Source organism: Culicoides brevitarsis, chromosome 1 (genome assembly GCF_036172545.1).
Source record: "Culicoides brevitarsis isolate CSIRO-B50_1 chromosome 1, AGI_CSIRO_Cbre_v1, whole genome shotgun sequence".
NCBI classification, from domain to species: domain Eukaryota; kingdom Metazoa; phylum Arthropoda; class Insecta; order Diptera; family Ceratopogonidae; genus Culicoides; species Culicoides brevitarsis.
This window is the reverse complement of record NC_087085.1, coordinates 2,897,578-2,914,760: the sequence shown is the minus strand read 5'-3', so window position 1 is coordinate 2,914,760 and position 17,183 is coordinate 2,897,578. Positions and strand designations below refer to the sequence as shown.

The window sequence follows — 17,183 nt, the reverse complement described above, 5'->3', positions numbered from 1 at the left end:
GTAGAATTTGTTTGGGTTTGGTCAAACATTAAACAAACCGCCGGCTCGTATTTTAATCTCTTAATTGGATTTACGTTGACACTATTTTGCCGTGGTTTAAAATAATTTATTTTTTTAACTGAAAAGTGAGTTCATACGAAGCCAAAAAGTTCGATAATTAGTGCGATAAGTAACTCGATATTTCCTATTTCTCCGCGAGAGTTCATTCAATAATTAAATAGGATTAAAAAAAAAGTTACTTTCAAGAAATTTTTCCTTTGCATTCTGATCGGTTTGTGATAAGTTTACAAGCTAAGGCAAGGTAGTAAAAGTGATTGTTGCTATTTTTCAGTCAATGCACTTCGTACTTCTTTTCTATCACTTTCACTCTAAACAAAGCCTCGGTAGAAAAGAAACATTATACACCTAAGTGAATTTTGTCCCCAATTCAGTGAAGCAAGGAAATAAAGAAGCTTATGGAAAATTTTACTTTGGACTTACAGTGATTGGATTGGCATTTCTGCTGATTCTTCTGAGTTCAATCATGAGGAACTAAATTTAGTTTTCGTGTTTTTCAAAACTGACCAAGTGCAGAAAAGCCTGAGGAAATTTTTTTTAATAGTTTGTGGTATAAAATTAAATTTGTCTCTCATGTAAAACGACTCTTTCACTTCATTTTTTTTTTCATTTCTTTCCATTCACAAACCCAGATTATGAATGATTTTAATAAAAAATAATTTCACTGGTTATGTTAGAAATGATTAAAAGGTGTTGCCTTGTACGTTGCTGATGGATGCGAAAGTGTTAAGTAATAATGGATGGTTTTAGATGGGCATTGGTCATGTACCTTGTAATTAACTGACTTGCATAAGAGAAGAAGGTTTTGTGTTAAGTGACTATTCATGTCAAACCTCATCAATAATAAAAACCGGATGAATATAATTTTTAATAATAAATTTCTTTTTCTTTTTTCTTTCCAGATGAGTGAAGTTCGGGATAAGATCAAGTGTTTAGTAGTGAATAAAAAAAATCATTTTAACAATACCGAAGAAAAAAAATTATTTTAAGAGAAAAAAAATCGAATCCAAATCCAGCGAATATATTTATTTCATAGACAAGCATTTGAGTGATATATTTATTTATCATAAGGCAAAAAAAAAATCTACCTAAAAAAATAGTGTCGAAAAAATATTTTTACAAAATACAGAAATGAAAATGGTGTTGTCACAACGGCAGCGCGAGGAATTGTAAGTATAACTTTCAATTTTTTTTCATGTTTTGCAAAAACCTAAAAAAAAAGTAATTTGTCACATAAAAAATTTTTACAAGTAATTTGCCGGTGTTTTCTCACAGTACAAATTTTATTGAAGCAAGAAACTTTTCTTACGACATCCAATTTTTTTACGTAACTAAAACACGTATTTCAATTTCTCCGCTTCTTCTTTAATTTTTTTTTTTTGCAAAACCGCAAAATAAAACATAAGTCTATCATTTTATTACATCAGTCGTCGTTTGTAATAACAATAATAGTAAATAAATAAACCTCCTACCTCGACCGCCTGCATCATCAAAAGAATCTTATATGCAAAAGTGATGATAACCATTCCATAAACAAGTCTGTCACCTGCTAGTTTTCTTGATTGACGATAGAAGTTGAGTCATTGCCGCGGAAGAAAAGAAACGCGATTTGCTTTCAATCACAAGTCATTGAAAATAATATGAAATAAAATATAAATAAATAACAATGAAGGCTAATGATGATATGAAATTACAAACAATGCGATTTTACAAGAGCTTTTGTTAAATTGAGTGTTGAAAGTCATCTGCAGAGGAGGTAAAAAATATTTTAGTGCATTTTTTCGTGATACAAATATGATCATGACGAAATATTTTGTTTAGTCATTCAAGTCATTAATTAAGAGAAATTTTATGATTTTTTCGTGTGAATTGTTAAGAAGGAATTTTTTTGAAATTTTTCTTGAAAATTATTTCTCATGAAATTTTCTTAATTTATTATTAATATTATTTTTCTTAAGTATTTTTTAACAGATTTTTGGATTCAATAATTTTAAGATACGAAACTTACAACAAAAAAATATGGATGAATTTTGAAAAACCTACAAGAAAGAAGTCAACCTCAATAGAACACGATGAGCTCAAAATCTCACGAAAAGTTGGTTTCCTGAACCTGAATAGAAAAAAATTGCCATCACAAATAAGACTGAATCTTTACAAATGTATGATTGGAACACATATTGACTACTGCATTTTATTTTTGAACAAAAAGGATGAAATTGAAACACTTCTAAAAATGCTGAATTAAATATTTTGAATGTTTTAACGTTCAAGCCATCATCTACAAAGCAACAAAAAATCTGCTTCCAAACTACTTGACAACTAATATTGAAAAAATCAGAGAACTCGAATCTTAAAAATCGTACAAATTAAGAATTTTTTAAATAAAAGATCATGAACAAGAACTTTTTAATTTTGTAAAAAATAAATAAAATTTTTTTTTTAAAACTTAAAAAAAAAATTCAATTTTTTTCGAGACTCAAATTCTTTTGTGAATTTTAAAAAAATTTTTTTTAATTTTTTAATTTTAAGTTATTAAAAAAATTCTTATATTTTTTTTTTCTTTTAAAAAGAATTTTAAAATTTTTAATAAAATTTCGATGCAATATAAAACAAACTATGATAAACTGCTCCGATTTCAAAAGAAATTTAAACAAAAAAACTTTCGTAATTTTTATTATTGACAAAAATTCATTCTCAACACGTAGGGCTTTCTTTAATAACTATATATCGTAAAATTACGCCCATGAAAGTAAATAAGAAATTACCTTTTTTGTAAATATTGTAAAAAAAAATTAGGTTAATCGTACAACATTCAACACAAAACAATCCGTCCCCATTGTCTTAATTTTTCTGCTCATAATTACAATCTCATTAAATTTTTTTTTTCATTCATACGTCATGCCCTTAATTGAATTAATTTTCCAAAGTCTCTAATTAAAAAAAAAGTTGATTGAAAATAAATAAAAAATCCATTAATCACCTGTTAAATCCGTTGATATAATGAAGTTGAGTTGAGTTAAGTTGATAATATCAATGACCTATCTCAATGTAAATATTTTGCTTGTGGCAAACTTTTTTTCCTCGTTCAACGACTTCATTTTAATTTTTTTCATAAAATTAATCCGATTGCATAAGAAATGTTTATTTATTTACATTTATAATAATTTTATCGGCAACATTGTTATTCAAAAAATTATTTTTTGTTTGTTTAGTGAAACATATGAAAAAAGATGATTGTCGGTAATTTTTTAAAAAAACATGTCGCATGTTGAGATTCGAATTGTCTTTCTTCAGTTTTTACTTGCATTTTTTTGAAATTATTAATAATTTCTGTCATTATAAAGACATTCATCATTGCATGTTGATTTTTTTTTGAGGCGCCAAGTCATTGAACTCTCAAAAGTTTTGATCCAATATCTGAGAAAAATTGTAAAAAATTACACAATTAACCCAATTTTTAGTATTACAAACATGAAATATATCAACAACGGAAGCCACTATTTAAACAGTTACTAATTCGACACTAATCGTTCGTCAGCTCGACATATGCAGACAAATGAGACCGACGACATTAACCAGAAAAAAAAAAATTAAAAAAGAAGAAACAGATGATCTTTTTTGTTTTGTTTCTGTTATTATTGGAATCTAATTACGACATCATCTTTTTAAGAAAAAATAATTATTTTACTTTCAATATTTTTGTTTCTCGATAATTCATCCCGCATTCAAAATAAAAAAAAAATCCAAAACCAGCAACTGTTTATCTCCTTTGAATGAATGAACGGCTCTTGACTTCCGGAGTTACCTTAACTTTTGTTATTATTTAATATTTCGTGAGTCTCTATAAAAAAAATTGTTGAATAAGAGCGATGTAGTTGGAATTAACTTATTATTATTTAGGTCTTCTACTTCCATATTTATTGATAAACAAATATTTTTTTATTTACCTTGAGGCTATACAAATTATCTTGACGTATGGATCGCATTCGACCAATGTTATAATTATAATATATAAATAAGTATTTATGATGTAGTTGAAGTAGGAGGATAGAAACCTCCCAGAATACTCGTTATTTTGAGTAGACCTGATTTATTGCGAGAGTAGGAAAGGCTTAATGATCAATAATGCGAATTTCCGGTTCAATTTTTTGAATTTCTTTTGCTTGGAGCTTAATGTTTGATTTATTTAAAAGCTCGAAATTATTTCAGATTCTTTTATTTTTGAGAAATAAAATTTCTTAAAGATATTTATTTTTATTTTTAAAAAATGTTTAGGTACATTAAAAAATTTTTTTGATGCAAAAATAAATCAAAAAATTTTATAAAAAAATATTTATTTAAAAAAATAATTAAAAATAAATAATTTTTTTTCATACAAAATTAATTAAAAATTTAAATGAAAATTTTTTATAATAATAATTAAAAAATATTTTTATTTTTAAAATGAAATTTTCATTAATATTTTTTTTTTAATTTTTAATTTTAAAAAGTAAAATTTCATTTTAAATTTTTTACTTAAAAAAAAATTAATACAAAAATTATAAAAAATAAAAAAAAAATATTTATTTAAAAAATTTAAATAATTTAAAAAAAAAAAATTAATTATTTTTTTTTAATATTTTAGTTTTTTTTTTCATTAAAATATTTTAAACTTAAAAAAAATTATTAAAAAATTTTTTAATTGAAAAATTAAACAAATTATTTTTAACTTTTTTTTTTAAATAAAATATGAAACATTTTTTTATTATTTATTACAAGAAAGTTAAAAGAAATTTTCGAGAAATTATCTAAATAAATCTAGAAAGTACCAAAAATATTAAAATCCGCCTTAAAACAAAGCCTTCTAATAAACAAAAAAAATCTTCTTAAAAAAATATTTTTTTTTATTTTTCTTTCACTTTTCATGATCATCTGCCTTCAAATCTGTATAAAAATAAAATTTATTTCAATTTCTTCACATTAACAGAAAATAATGATGACAGTCATCACAGAAAAATACAAAAATTGAATTAAATTAATAAAAATAATGATGATACTTTCTCAGTTTCTTCTCAAATATTTCATTTTTCTCTCTTTAATTTTTTTTCTTTCTTTAAATTTATTCATGTTCAAGTAAGTCTTGTTTGACGTGAGAATTTTTATTTACAACAAAATAATGAATGTGAACTTTTTTTTCGTAAATAATAATATTTATGAATAATTGATAATTACCTCCTACATGTCTTTTTATCGTAACGAGAACTCTGAATCATTAGAGTTGCATTGTAAAAAAATTTTTTAACGAGCTTAAAATTTATTTATTTCAAAAAATATGAATTTTGTATGGAATTTGTGAGTTTTAATTTAAAATTTAATTGATTTGACCTTTTGGCGGTTTCTTCTGAGAATAAAAAAAAATAAAAATTGTCAACAAATATTTTTGCACGTCATTAATTAATTAATTAACTCATGTTAACATAAAAAAATCCAAAAATATTTTTTTAAATCTTGTAAAATTATTGCAAAATAATTTTTCGCTCCAAATTTATCGAAATTTAATTTTTTTAATTTTTTCACTTCATGCTCAATTGATTAATTTACGTCAAATTTCAAACAGTTATGTCGACAAAACGATTTTCTGCCACTGTTTCTAGATTAAAATCATATTAATCGGGTAATGTGTTACAAACAAGGCCATGGTCATGCCATGCCTCGCACAAGAAAACAGATTAAGTCGCTTAATAAATGCCGTTTTATCGATTTTTCTCCCTAACTGCGATGTGTGAGTCATTTGCTGCCGCGCGCCGCGACATTTCGTGTTCTTTCTTTTGTTGTTATTAAAATATTTTTTTTTACATGTTTCACAGTGGGCAGGCTCAAAATCATGTCGTTTCGCATAACAATGCCGTGTGTCGTAAAAAAATGGCAAAGTAGCTCGAAAGATGTCATAAAATGAATATTTGATCCAATTTTTTACTTGTTTCGTGTTGCGACTTTGGTAGGAATGGCTTGACCATATATGGGGTGATGTCGACGATATTAATACAAATTACGTATAAAAAAAAGGAGAAAATCAATATCCACACGTTTTTTAGTAAAGGATGGCGCCGTTATTTGACGTCATGGATTATTTTCCCTTCGATTGAATTTTTTGTGTGTGGGTTTGAGTTCAGTGATTTCAATCAAAATTTTTTATTTTTTAAAAATATTTTTCAATTATTTGAGCGAAATTCAATAAATTGACGTTTCTTTCAAATTATTTAAAAAGAATTTTTTTTTTTAATAAAATTTTTCATTATATTAAAACATCAATAATTTCTTTGGATAATTAATTAAAATAAATTTCATTAAAAAAAAATTAATTTAATTTTTTTTGAATTATTTTAATTTTTTTATTAATGAAAATTTAGTAGAATTATTATTTTAAATTTAATTTTTTTGGAAAGGAAAACTAATATTTTTCGAAGAATTTTTTTTTTCAATAATAATCTGATATTTTTAAAATATTTTTTTTTATATTTTTTTAAAAATTTTTAAATTAATTTTAAAAAAAAATTAAAATAAAATTAAAAATAAAAAAAAAAATATTTAATTTTTTTTTTAATTTTTTAATGAATTTTCATAAATTTTTTACTGATAAATGTTCAACGAAATTTTATTTTTTTTTAATTTATGAAATTTTATTAGGATTATTATTTTAAAAATAAAATAAAAAAATAAAATTAACAATTTTCAAAGAAATTATTTAAATAATTATCAAAATTGTTTCTGAACTATAATTTTTTTTTTTATTTTTTTTTAATTAAAAATGTCAAAAATTATAAAAAAAATTAAATTTTTTTTTAAATCTCACAAAAATATAAAAACATTTTTAATAATTTTATTCAAATTAATTTTATACATTTTTTAATTATAAAAATTACTTGTTAGAAAAAAAAATTTCCTTCACCCGTGCAATTTTTATTTATTTTTTGTGCATTTTTCAACTAATTTTTTAAAAAAATCTCATAAAATATTTAACTCAATTCACTTTTTTAACATTTTGAGCATTTTTTTCGCCATTTCCATGTTTCACAAAAGCTTCTCTCAACTCGTAAATCATTTGATCCAACATCTCATTGCTAGGCGCTTCATCCATTCGAGCTCTAACCACAGGCAATCTCACGCGATCGACCAATCCCAAGATCGAATGAACGAGAAACAGAATAAAACTCAACGTTATCATCAAAAATAACGGATCCAAGATACTTATTGCATGCCCGACGCCTGCCACGGGTCCATTTGCTCCAAATCCATGCCCGACACTGTGATGTCCCCCGTTTCCGAACCCAAAATCAGGAAATCCCACGAAAAATGGAGGAGCTCCGTGCGATGGACCTCCGCCTCCGAACATTCCGCCATCCATTCCTCCGCCGCCGCCATGAAAACGAGAACGATAAACCGGCACCGAAGACGAGAAATTTTGTTCAATTGTCTCGTAAACGGGATGTTTTTGATGATTTGATGGGTTTTCGTCGATCGGAGACAAAAATGTGTCACGTTCAGACTCGTCAATGTAATTAAATTTGGTTTTTTTGATGGAATTTCCTCCGCCGGGCGATTTATTGAAGTAACTTTGACGCTTTTGATGGTTTTTCTGCTGCGTGAAATTTGACGACGTGATGAGTTCGAGTTGTGTTCGTGCCTCAGGTTGGTTCGGGATTGTATGAGAAGCAGCCAAAAGTGATGAAAGGACAATTATTAAGAAGGCAGCGAACAGCAGAGAGACTAATTTTAGTAAAATTACCATTTTTAAGACTTTTTTCTTGAAAGTTAAGTCTTGACTGAGGTATTTTTGAGGAAATTTTTGCTTATATTGCATTTGAGAACAATACTTTTGATGTTACACTTTGTCAACATGTCTCTTTGGAAGTAATTTTTAATGCAATGATAATTTTTTACAAAGATTTTCTTGCGTTTCAAGTCAAAAAATGTTGAATTTATTATTATCAGTTATGCATCCATGACGATTGTGATACATTAAAATTTAAATTTTGCAATAATTTTTAATATTTTAATTTTTTTATATTTAATTAATTAAAATTATAAAATTAATTTTATTTTTTTTTTTTTTATAAAATATTTTTTATTTTAATTATTTTTAAATTTTTTTTTTTTATTATTAAATAAAATTTGATTTAATATTTTTTTTAAATTTAATAATTTTATTGATTTTAATTTAATTTTTTTAATTATTTAAATTAATTTTTTTTTTAATTTTTCAAAAAATTGAAAAATCAAAGATTTTATTTTTTATTTAAATAATGATTTAATTGTTATTTTTTCATTTTTAAAATTTTTTTATTTAAATAATTTAAAACTTTTAGAAACTTTTAAAATTTTTTATTTTTTTTATTATTTTTAAATTTTTATACTTTGTAAATTAAATTTAAATGATTCTTTTCAATTAATTTTTAATTTAATTTTTTTTATTTTTTCGGTTCAAAAAAATAATTAATTTAATTTATTTTTTAAAATATTTTAAATTGAAAAATTAAAGTTAATATTTTTTTATATAAAAAATCCATAAAAATATTTTTTAAACAAAATTTTTTCCAAAACTGTCACTTTTGGACACGTGCCCAAAATAGATTTAACCTTTCGTGAACCCAATTAAACCTCAATCAACCCGCAAAATTACAATTTTTTGCCAAAAATCGCAAGTCAGCGATTTATTCAAACACACTTTCTCTCTCAAATTTTTGGCATTTCCGCGTACACTTTTTGCATGTCTGGCAAGAATTATCTCATAATCTCTGACAAAATTAATTTTGCGTCATACAAAAATTAAATTAAATCATCATCGCATGTGATATTTAATTTAATGAGCTCATTTGTTTTGACGCAAACTTTTTTTGAAGCACTCGAAAAAAATTTTAAGGTTTGAAATTATTTAAAAAGGTCACGCCTTTGATCTTGTTGTTGCTTTCTTATTAATATTTTGGGTCACGACAAGTACTTGGTTAAGCGACGAGACAATTCATTGTTGTTTAAAATGGGATAAAATATTAAAAGTTGACATGAAATAAAGAGCTTAACTGTATTTTTATAATTTTTTTCGTTTTTTTAAGAGATTTAAAAAAAATTTTTTTTTACTTTTTTTAAAGTAAAAATTATGAAAATAAAAAAAAAATAAAATTATTAAATTAAATAAAAATTAAAAAAATTTTTCAATTAAAAATTTTAAAAACTTAAAAATGTCTAAAAAATTTAAAATTAAAATAATTTTTTAAAAAAAATTTTAAAAAATTAAAATAAAATAAACAAATTTTTAATAAAAATTTTAAAATTTAAAAATTATTTAAAAAATAAAAAAATTAAATTAGTTATAAAAAAAAATAAATTTTTAAATTATTTAAAAAAATTAAAATTAATTTAAATTAAAAATTTTTAAAGATTAAAAAAAAAATTTATTTTAATAAATATACAAAAAATTATATTTAAATTAAAAAAAAAATAAATTTTAAAAATAATAAAAAAATAAAAAAATAATAATTAAAAATTTTATAAAAATTTAAAATGAAATACATAAAAAATTTTTAAAATTGGAAAAATAGAAAAAAAAAATTAATTAAAATTAAAAAATTATTTAATTTAAAAAAATATTAAATAAAACGATTTTTATGACATTTTTTTTTTTTTTTTTATTTTTCATAATTTAATTTAATTATTTTAATTTAATTTTATTTATTTATTTTTAATTTTTTAAATTAATTATTATTTTTTTTTAATTAAAGACAGACAAAAAAAAATATACTTATAATATTTCACAAAATTAATTCAAAAAATGATCTAAAAAAATAGAATTTGTAAATTTTACCTACTTTTATTAACATTTTCATGCTCTTTGTGTTTGGCTACTGCTAAAGCCACGCGCGTTGTCATTGAAAATAAATGAATTTTAAAAATAAATAAACAAGACAAGGGAATTTTTCAAACAACAACAAACAGTTACTCGCTTGTTTTTGTTTATTTCTGCTTCGCCATGCCACGAGAAATGCGAATTGAATAAATTTCTAGTTATTTTTTTCACCTAATTAAGATGGTTGGCAAGCATGAATGGATGTTGAACTCTCTTCTTGTGTCTCTCGTTCGCGTATTTTTAACGTTTATCGATGTTAATAACACGATAAGCGCTCCAATAAAGCATATTGAGGTTTCTTTGCTTGACTTGAATTTATTTTTATGACATCGTTATAAATTTGCTCGCGTGCCGCAAAAGAGGCAAAAACTGCGAATAATAACAATTATTTAGAAATTGTGTTCAGTCTCCGGTTTATGCAAAACGATTTTTTGAATTTGTCGTCACTTGGGGCAAGGATGTCGATAAATGTCATGCGATCGAATAATTAATGAGACTGCAACACAAAAACTTGTAAAAGTTCCTTCACCTTAATTGATTTTTTTGAATTTTTCATGAATTTCCTTCAATAATAAATTATTTTTTCTTCGTTTCAGAAACCAAGCGATTGCCGATTACCTCGGGAGTAACGGTTACAATGATGCGTTGGAGGCTTTTCGCAAGGAAGCTGACATGCCGAACGAGTTGGAGCGCAAATTCGGCGGATTGTTGGAGAAAAAATGGACGTCAGTCATTCGGTTACAGAAGAAAGTGATGGAGCTCGAGGCGAAATTGTCGGAAGTTGAGAAGGAGGCGATCGAGGGGGCTCCCAGTCGACAAAAACGCACGCCCAGCGAATGGATTCCCCGACCTCCGGAGAAGTTTTCGTTGACGGGACACCGTGCGACAGTTACTCGTGTCATTTTTCATCCGGTTTTCAATCTAATGATTTCCTCGTCGGAGGATGCCACAATTAAAGTTTGGGATTTCGAGACGGGCGAATACGAGAGATCGCTTAAAGGACACACTGATTCGGTGCAGGATATTGCATTCGATCAGCAAGGAAAATTATTGGGTGAGAAATTTATTTTTTTATTAGATTTTGATAAAAAAATTAATTTATTTATTTTTAAGAAATTAAAAAAAATAAATTATAAAAAAATATTTAAAAATTAAACAAAATATTTTAATAAATATAAATTAATTTTTTTAAATATTTTTAATTATTTTTAAAATAATTTTAAATTATTATTAAATTTTAAAAAAATAATTTGAATTAAAATAAAATTAAATTATTTTTATTATATTTTTATTAAATTGTTTTTTAAATAAAAATATAATATGTATTTTGAAAAAAAAAAATAATAAATTTATTGAAAACTGAATTTTAGTTTAAATATTAAAAAAAAAAAATAATTAAATACTTTGAATTAAATAGAATAATTTTTTATTTAAAATTAAAGTACCAAAAAATTATTAAAATTTTTTTTTATTATTTTAATTATTTTTATAATTTTTAAATATTTTTATTTAATTAAAATATTAAAGATTTTTTATAATTTTTTTTTTATTTTAAAATATTTTAAATTAAATTAAATTAAATTAAATTAAATTAAAAATAAATTTAAAAAAATTAATTAAATTATTTGAATTAATAAAATAAAAATAATTGAAAATAAATAATTTTTTAATAATTTATTTTTTTTTCTTTTCAGCTTCTTGCAGTTCCGACCTCTCAATAAAATTATGGGATTTCCAACAGTCATACGAGTGTATCAAGACAATGCAAGGACATGATCACAACGTGTCATCTGTGGCTTTTGTGCCCGCCGGCGATTATCTCCTCTCAGCTTCACGTGATAAAACCATCAAAATGTGGGAAGTTGCAACAGGGTAAGCAAAATTTTATCAAATAAACACGCCGCAGAAAAAAAAGTTAATCGATTAAAATTACAGCTACTGCGTAAAAACCTTCACTGGTCATCGTGAATGGGTACGCATGGTACGAGTTAATGTTGATGGCGATTTAATGGCGACATGTTCAAATGATCATGCAGTACGTGTATGGCATATTAACTCAAAAGATTGCAAGGTAACGCACTTTTTTCCGTCAAAAAATTAGGAAATTTTAAATTTTTCATGTTTTTTTTCAGGAATTGCGTGATCACGATCACACTGTCGAATGCGTGGCATGGGCTCCGGAATCCGCAGCAGCAGCAATTAATGAAGCAGCTGGCGTCGATAACAAAAAGGGAGCTCATCAAGGACCTTTCTTGGCATCCGGTTCAAGGGATAAAACTATTCGAGTAAGATTTTTATTAAAATTTGAACGAATTTTTGACTAAAATATTTAAAAAAAATTAATAAAATTTCAAAAAATATTATTTTAAATTTTTTTTATAATAATTATTTTTTTTGATTTTAAAATGTTATTTCAAATCAAATTAAATTAACAAAATAATTTTTAAAAAATTAAATAAATTTTAAATTAAATAAATTTTTAATATTTTAATTAAAAAATTAATAATTTTAATTAAAATTTAAATTTTTATTTTTAAAAAATATTTTTTGTAATTTTTTATTAATTTTTAATGCGATTTTATTGCCAATTAAATTTTTATTAATTTTTTAAAAATATTTTAATTTTTTTTAAATAATATTTTTTTTTTTAAATGAATTTGTTTTAATTTTTAAATTTATTAATTTAATGAAATTTCAATTAATTATTTAAAAATTTAATTTTTTTTTATTAAATTAATTCAAAATAATTAATAATTAAATTTTAATTAATTATTTTAATTTTAAAAATTTTAATTTAAAAAAAAATAAATTTATTAAAATAATTTTTTTTTTTTTGTAGATTTGGGACGTCAGCTCAGGCTTGTGCTTGTTCACACTCGCAGGACACGATAACTGGGTGCGCGGAATTGTGTTCCATCCCGGCGGTAAATACATGTTAACAGCGAGTGACGACAAAACTGTGCGAATTTGGGATATCAAGAACAAAAGATGTACAAAAACCCTTCATGCTCATCAACATTTCTGTACTTCTCTCGGTAATTTTTTATCATTTTTCATCAAATTTCCCAAAAATTAATTATTTTTCTTTTAGATATGCATAAATCACATCCTTACGTGGTAACTGGAAGCGTAGATCAAACAGTCAAAGTATGGGAGTGTCGTTAAATTATTTAAAATTAAATTAAAAAAACAAACAAATGAACACTTTAAAACTAAAATTAATCATAAGGTAGCAAAGAAAAAGCTGAAAATATATATTCATGAGGAGAAAATAGTGTAATTATCGATTCTTTTTAATTAAAACATAAAATATTATTATTATTATAAATTAATTTAAAAAGAAATTTTTAATTTTTCGTCAAACAAGTACACAAAAAAAATTTTTTTCAAAGAATTACGAAAAATGTACTTGCCACCCCATACTTCGTTCTAAAAAATATTTACTATTATTAAATAATTATATTTTTAAAATAATATTTTTTATTGTAAATTAAGTTGCTCAGTCTCTATTTAATTTCTCAAAAAATCCCCTTTAAAATGAAACTGACAAAAGACGTTAATTAATGTCTTAGAGAGTATTAAAAATCCCAAGTTTCATTTTTTTTTCAAATTTTTCTGAAAAATAAAATAATTGTAAGAAATTTAGTCAGTCTATTTTGTATCATTTGTGCAAAAAATATCGTGCTTTAATCCTACTTACAAAAAAAAAATTATATGGAAAAAAAAATAAAATAAATATGCAGCGCTAATTAAAGTGAAAAAAAGCAAGTTTTTAATGAGAAAAAGAAAAAGAATGCAATCGCTCATTTTAAAATGGCTTAGATTAGCGCACTGTTCGATTGATCAGTAATTTTTTTTGTGTTTGTCGATTTTTTTAAAAATTTAATTCAGGTTTAAAATTTAAAAAAAATTATTTAATTTTTAATTAATTTAATTTAATTTAATTTAAAAAATAATTTTCACAAAATATTAAAAAATTTTTAATTAATTTGAAAAAAATTTTTAACAATTTTTTATGAAAATTTATTTTAAATTAAAATAATTAAATTTAATTGTTTAAATTAAAAAAAATATATTTTCATAAAATAAATTTTTGTGAAATTTTTTTTAATATTAAAAATTAATTATTTTTTTTTATTTAAAATAAATACCTAATTAAATTAAAATTGACTCATACATTAAAAATAAAAAAAAAATAAGATCTTAATTTTGTGTGGATTTTTTTTCGTTTTGCTTTGAGCCTTTGAGAGTTGTTAAGTAAGCTAAGTGTGTGCAATCTAGTCATTTTAAAATAAGTTTTAGAATATCTCATAAGATAATGCATTCCAGTTGATCGTATAGGTATGAAAAGTACTCGAAAAGCTCTGCTTTTATGTAAATAAATAAATAAAATTTAAAAAAAATATTATTCAAACAAAAAAAAAAATTAAAAATAAAATTCGCTGAAAAACTATCAAAAAATAAATTAATAAAGAAAAAAATATTTATTTAAAAAATAAAATTTAAAAAATATCATAAGAATGAGATTTTGTATGAAAAAACTGTCGTCAGAAACCCACATTGAGCTACAAATCCTGCAACGTAGAGATAGGAATAAAAATACTGAGAATAATGGAAATTACTTCTATAAAAAAAAATATTTAGAAATACGCGAAAAAAAAATATCGGAAAGTGTTGCCAAGAAGTTTCCTTCAAAATTTTTAACAAATTTTGAACGAACCGAGAATGTGAAACAAAATGAGTGAAGGTCAATTTTCTGCAAAGGAAAAAAAAAATAAATTAACAAAAAAGTGCTTTTATTTATATGAATTTAAGAGACAAAATGGACGCAAAAAAGCTTAAAACTAAAATTTGATAAAAAAAAAATCGCGTGTGAAAATGAAGAAAATGTAATTTCTACATTATTTATACACAACTATAGTTCAACTTTTAAAGTATAAATAAACAGTAGAAATATTAATTTTTATTATTTTTTTTTCGTAGAGCGCCCAATATTAATGCTAAATTAAACACTTAGAGCTTTCTGGATGTTTATTACAAAATAAATATGACAAAAACTGCTTTAATTGTCTCAAATCAGTGCAAAAAAAAGACATCGATCGAAAAATTAACAAAAATAAAAATTTCAATTTTTGCTCAGAAATTAACACATGCACTAATAAAAAATAGCTGTTTAGCTAAAAAGTCTTTTAAACATAAAAAAACATGAAAGAAAAATAAAAATAAATAGAAGCTAAAAATAAATATTACTATTCACTGAAAATATTGCTGCACTTTCTTCAACAAAAAAAAAAGTAAAAAAAATATTCACTATATTCGTATTCGGAAATGGAAGTTTCTGGTCATAAATTTAAAATTATGATGAAAGTAATTTAAATAAAAAAAAAAATAAGAAAATTGATATGGAAATGAAAATTTAAAATAAAATGAAATAAATACAGAAAAATTGGAAAATTAAAAAAAATATATTTTTCTTTAAATTTTTTTGGGCTTGAAAATTTGGTAAGTAAATTTATTTTTGAATTAAATATTTTTCATTAAATTAAAATTAAATTATTAAAATTATTTTAAAAAATAATTATTTAAAAAAAAAAATATAACTAATTTAATAATTTTTAAAATACTTGTTTGAAAAATTTTTTTGCCTTCCTTTTAATTTAAATTAAAAATTAATTAAATATTAAAATTATTAAAATCTTTAATAAAATTAGTTAAATATTAAAACTACTTAATTTTGAAACTATAAAAAAATAAAAGCAATTTTTTAAATTAAATGTTAATCAATTATTAATTAAGTAAAAAATTAATAATATTTGATTATTTTTAAAATTTAATTTAATTTTTTCTTCCATGATGTTATAATTATTTTTTAACAAATTTAAAATTTTTGGAAAAAATTTCAGTAAAAAATGTTAAAAAAAAAATAAAATATTTTAAAAACAAAATTAAATTATATCATGGATGAAAATAAATTTTTTTAAATGAAATTTTAATTTTTTTTTTTGCATTTTTTAATCAAAAGTAATTTAATTATTAATTAAAATTAATTTTTTTTATTAATAATTAATTTATAATTTCAATACTTTTTAATAAAAAATTCAAAAAAATCTTAATTTTTAATTCCATGACGTCAAAAAAATTTTAATATTTTTTTTTTTAAGAAAATTTCGTAAAAAAAAATTTTTTAAAAAATAAATTTTTTAATGAAAGGAAATAAATTTTTTGAATAAAATTTTTTTTTTTTGAAATTTTTAAAGAAAAAAAAACAAAATTTTAGAAAATTAAATTTATTTTTTTCTTAAAATAATTTTTATTTATCTTCCTCTTTACTTTTCTCACTATCATCATCTTTTTTCGTCGTTTCTTCATCATTTTTTGTATGTTCTTCATTCGTGCTCTCACTTTTTTCATCTTTTTCCTTCTCATCCGTTGAATTTTCCTCTTTTTCCTCATCCGACGGCTCATTCAACAACTCATCATCACTCAGCGGCTTCCATTCTTTCTTTTCCTCAACTTTTGGCTTTTTATTTCCTCCATGTTGCTTCTTTTTCAGCCTCTTTTCTCGCTTTTTCGCTGTTCTCTCTTCCGCTTCTCGTTCATTTTGCTCCAATTTCGCCTTCCAATTTTCATCCATTTCCTCGCGACGACTTTTCTCTTCGATTCCCTTGAGACGCGCATATTCTTTCCTCCTCAGATTTCGATATACGTGAAATTCTCCTGAACCGGCACCCGCCGAACTGCCCATTACGTTACGAACGAACGTCGGAACTGAGGCGTTGAAGTCTCTTTCGCGCGGAGATTCGGGAATTATCACGGGTTTTTCCTAAAAAATGAAGAAAAATTGAGAATTCAAGTTAAAAAAAGGAAATTTCTCGAAGTTAAATCTGAGACTTACAGGATTCTTCATGAGTTTTTCGAGTTTTATTCGTTGATGGTCGACTAATGTTCTGTGTACGAATTCCTTTTTCTCGGCGGGTTCCTTGTTGCTTGGCTTAACTTCATTTTTTATCTCAATTTTTTCCATTTTTTGAGGATTTTTGACTATTTTGAGGGTTTTTAATTGGTAAACACCGATCGGGACAATGTGAGTCGGCTGAAATTGATAACCCTTAAAGATTTCAGCGCCATCTGCGACACAAAAACAAGGAGGCTCGTGACTGAATTGCATAGGAAATCCGAGTGACGGAGTGAGTCGGCTAAAATTGAAACTGTTATATGCTGTCAGGTAAGTATACCAGTACTGGTA

General features: G+C 23.4%; 2 protein-coding genes across 3 annotated transcripts in view; one reads left to right on the top strand and one right to left on the bottom strand.

Moving 5' to 3' along the window:
- Nucleotides 1–13,240, top strand: part of LOC134831470 (lissencephaly-1 homolog) — a 38,442-nt gene extending 25,202 nt beyond the window's left edge. For both annotated transcript variants that reach the window (XM_063845206.1, XM_063845214.1), the window contains exons 3-9: nucleotides 960–1,226; nucleotides 10,534–10,991; nucleotides 11,632–11,809; nucleotides 11,873–12,008; nucleotides 12,070–12,222; nucleotides 12,777–12,972; nucleotides 13,029–13,240. In XM_063845206.1, the coding sequence (XP_063701276.1) occupies nucleotides 1,189–1,226; nucleotides 10,534–10,991; nucleotides 11,632–11,809; nucleotides 11,873–12,008; nucleotides 12,070–12,222; nucleotides 12,777–12,972; nucleotides 13,029–13,102 (1,233 nt within the window). In that variant the 5' untranslated portion in view covers nucleotides 960–1,188 and the 3' untranslated portion in view covers nucleotides 13,103–13,240. The remainder of the gene's footprint in view (nucleotides 1–959; nucleotides 1,227–10,533; nucleotides 10,992–11,631; nucleotides 11,810–11,872; nucleotides 12,009–12,069; nucleotides 12,223–12,776; nucleotides 12,973–13,028) is intronic.
- Nucleotides 13,241–16,224: 2,984 nt separating this feature from the next.
- Nucleotides 16,225–16,986, bottom strand: LOC134827242 (PRKR-interacting protein 1 homolog). Its single transcript, XM_063839826.1, has 2 exons — nucleotides 16,833–16,986; nucleotides 16,225–16,760 (listed from the first exon to the last, which is right to left on the bottom strand). Exons 1-2 carry the CDS (start codon nucleotides 16,959–16,961, stop codon nucleotides 16,248–16,250), a joined length of 642 nt encoding a protein of 213 aa, XP_063695896.1. The 5' UTR covers nucleotides 16,962–16,986; the 3' UTR covers nucleotides 16,225–16,247.
- Between the last annotated feature and the right edge of the window lie 197 nt (nucleotides 16,987–17,183).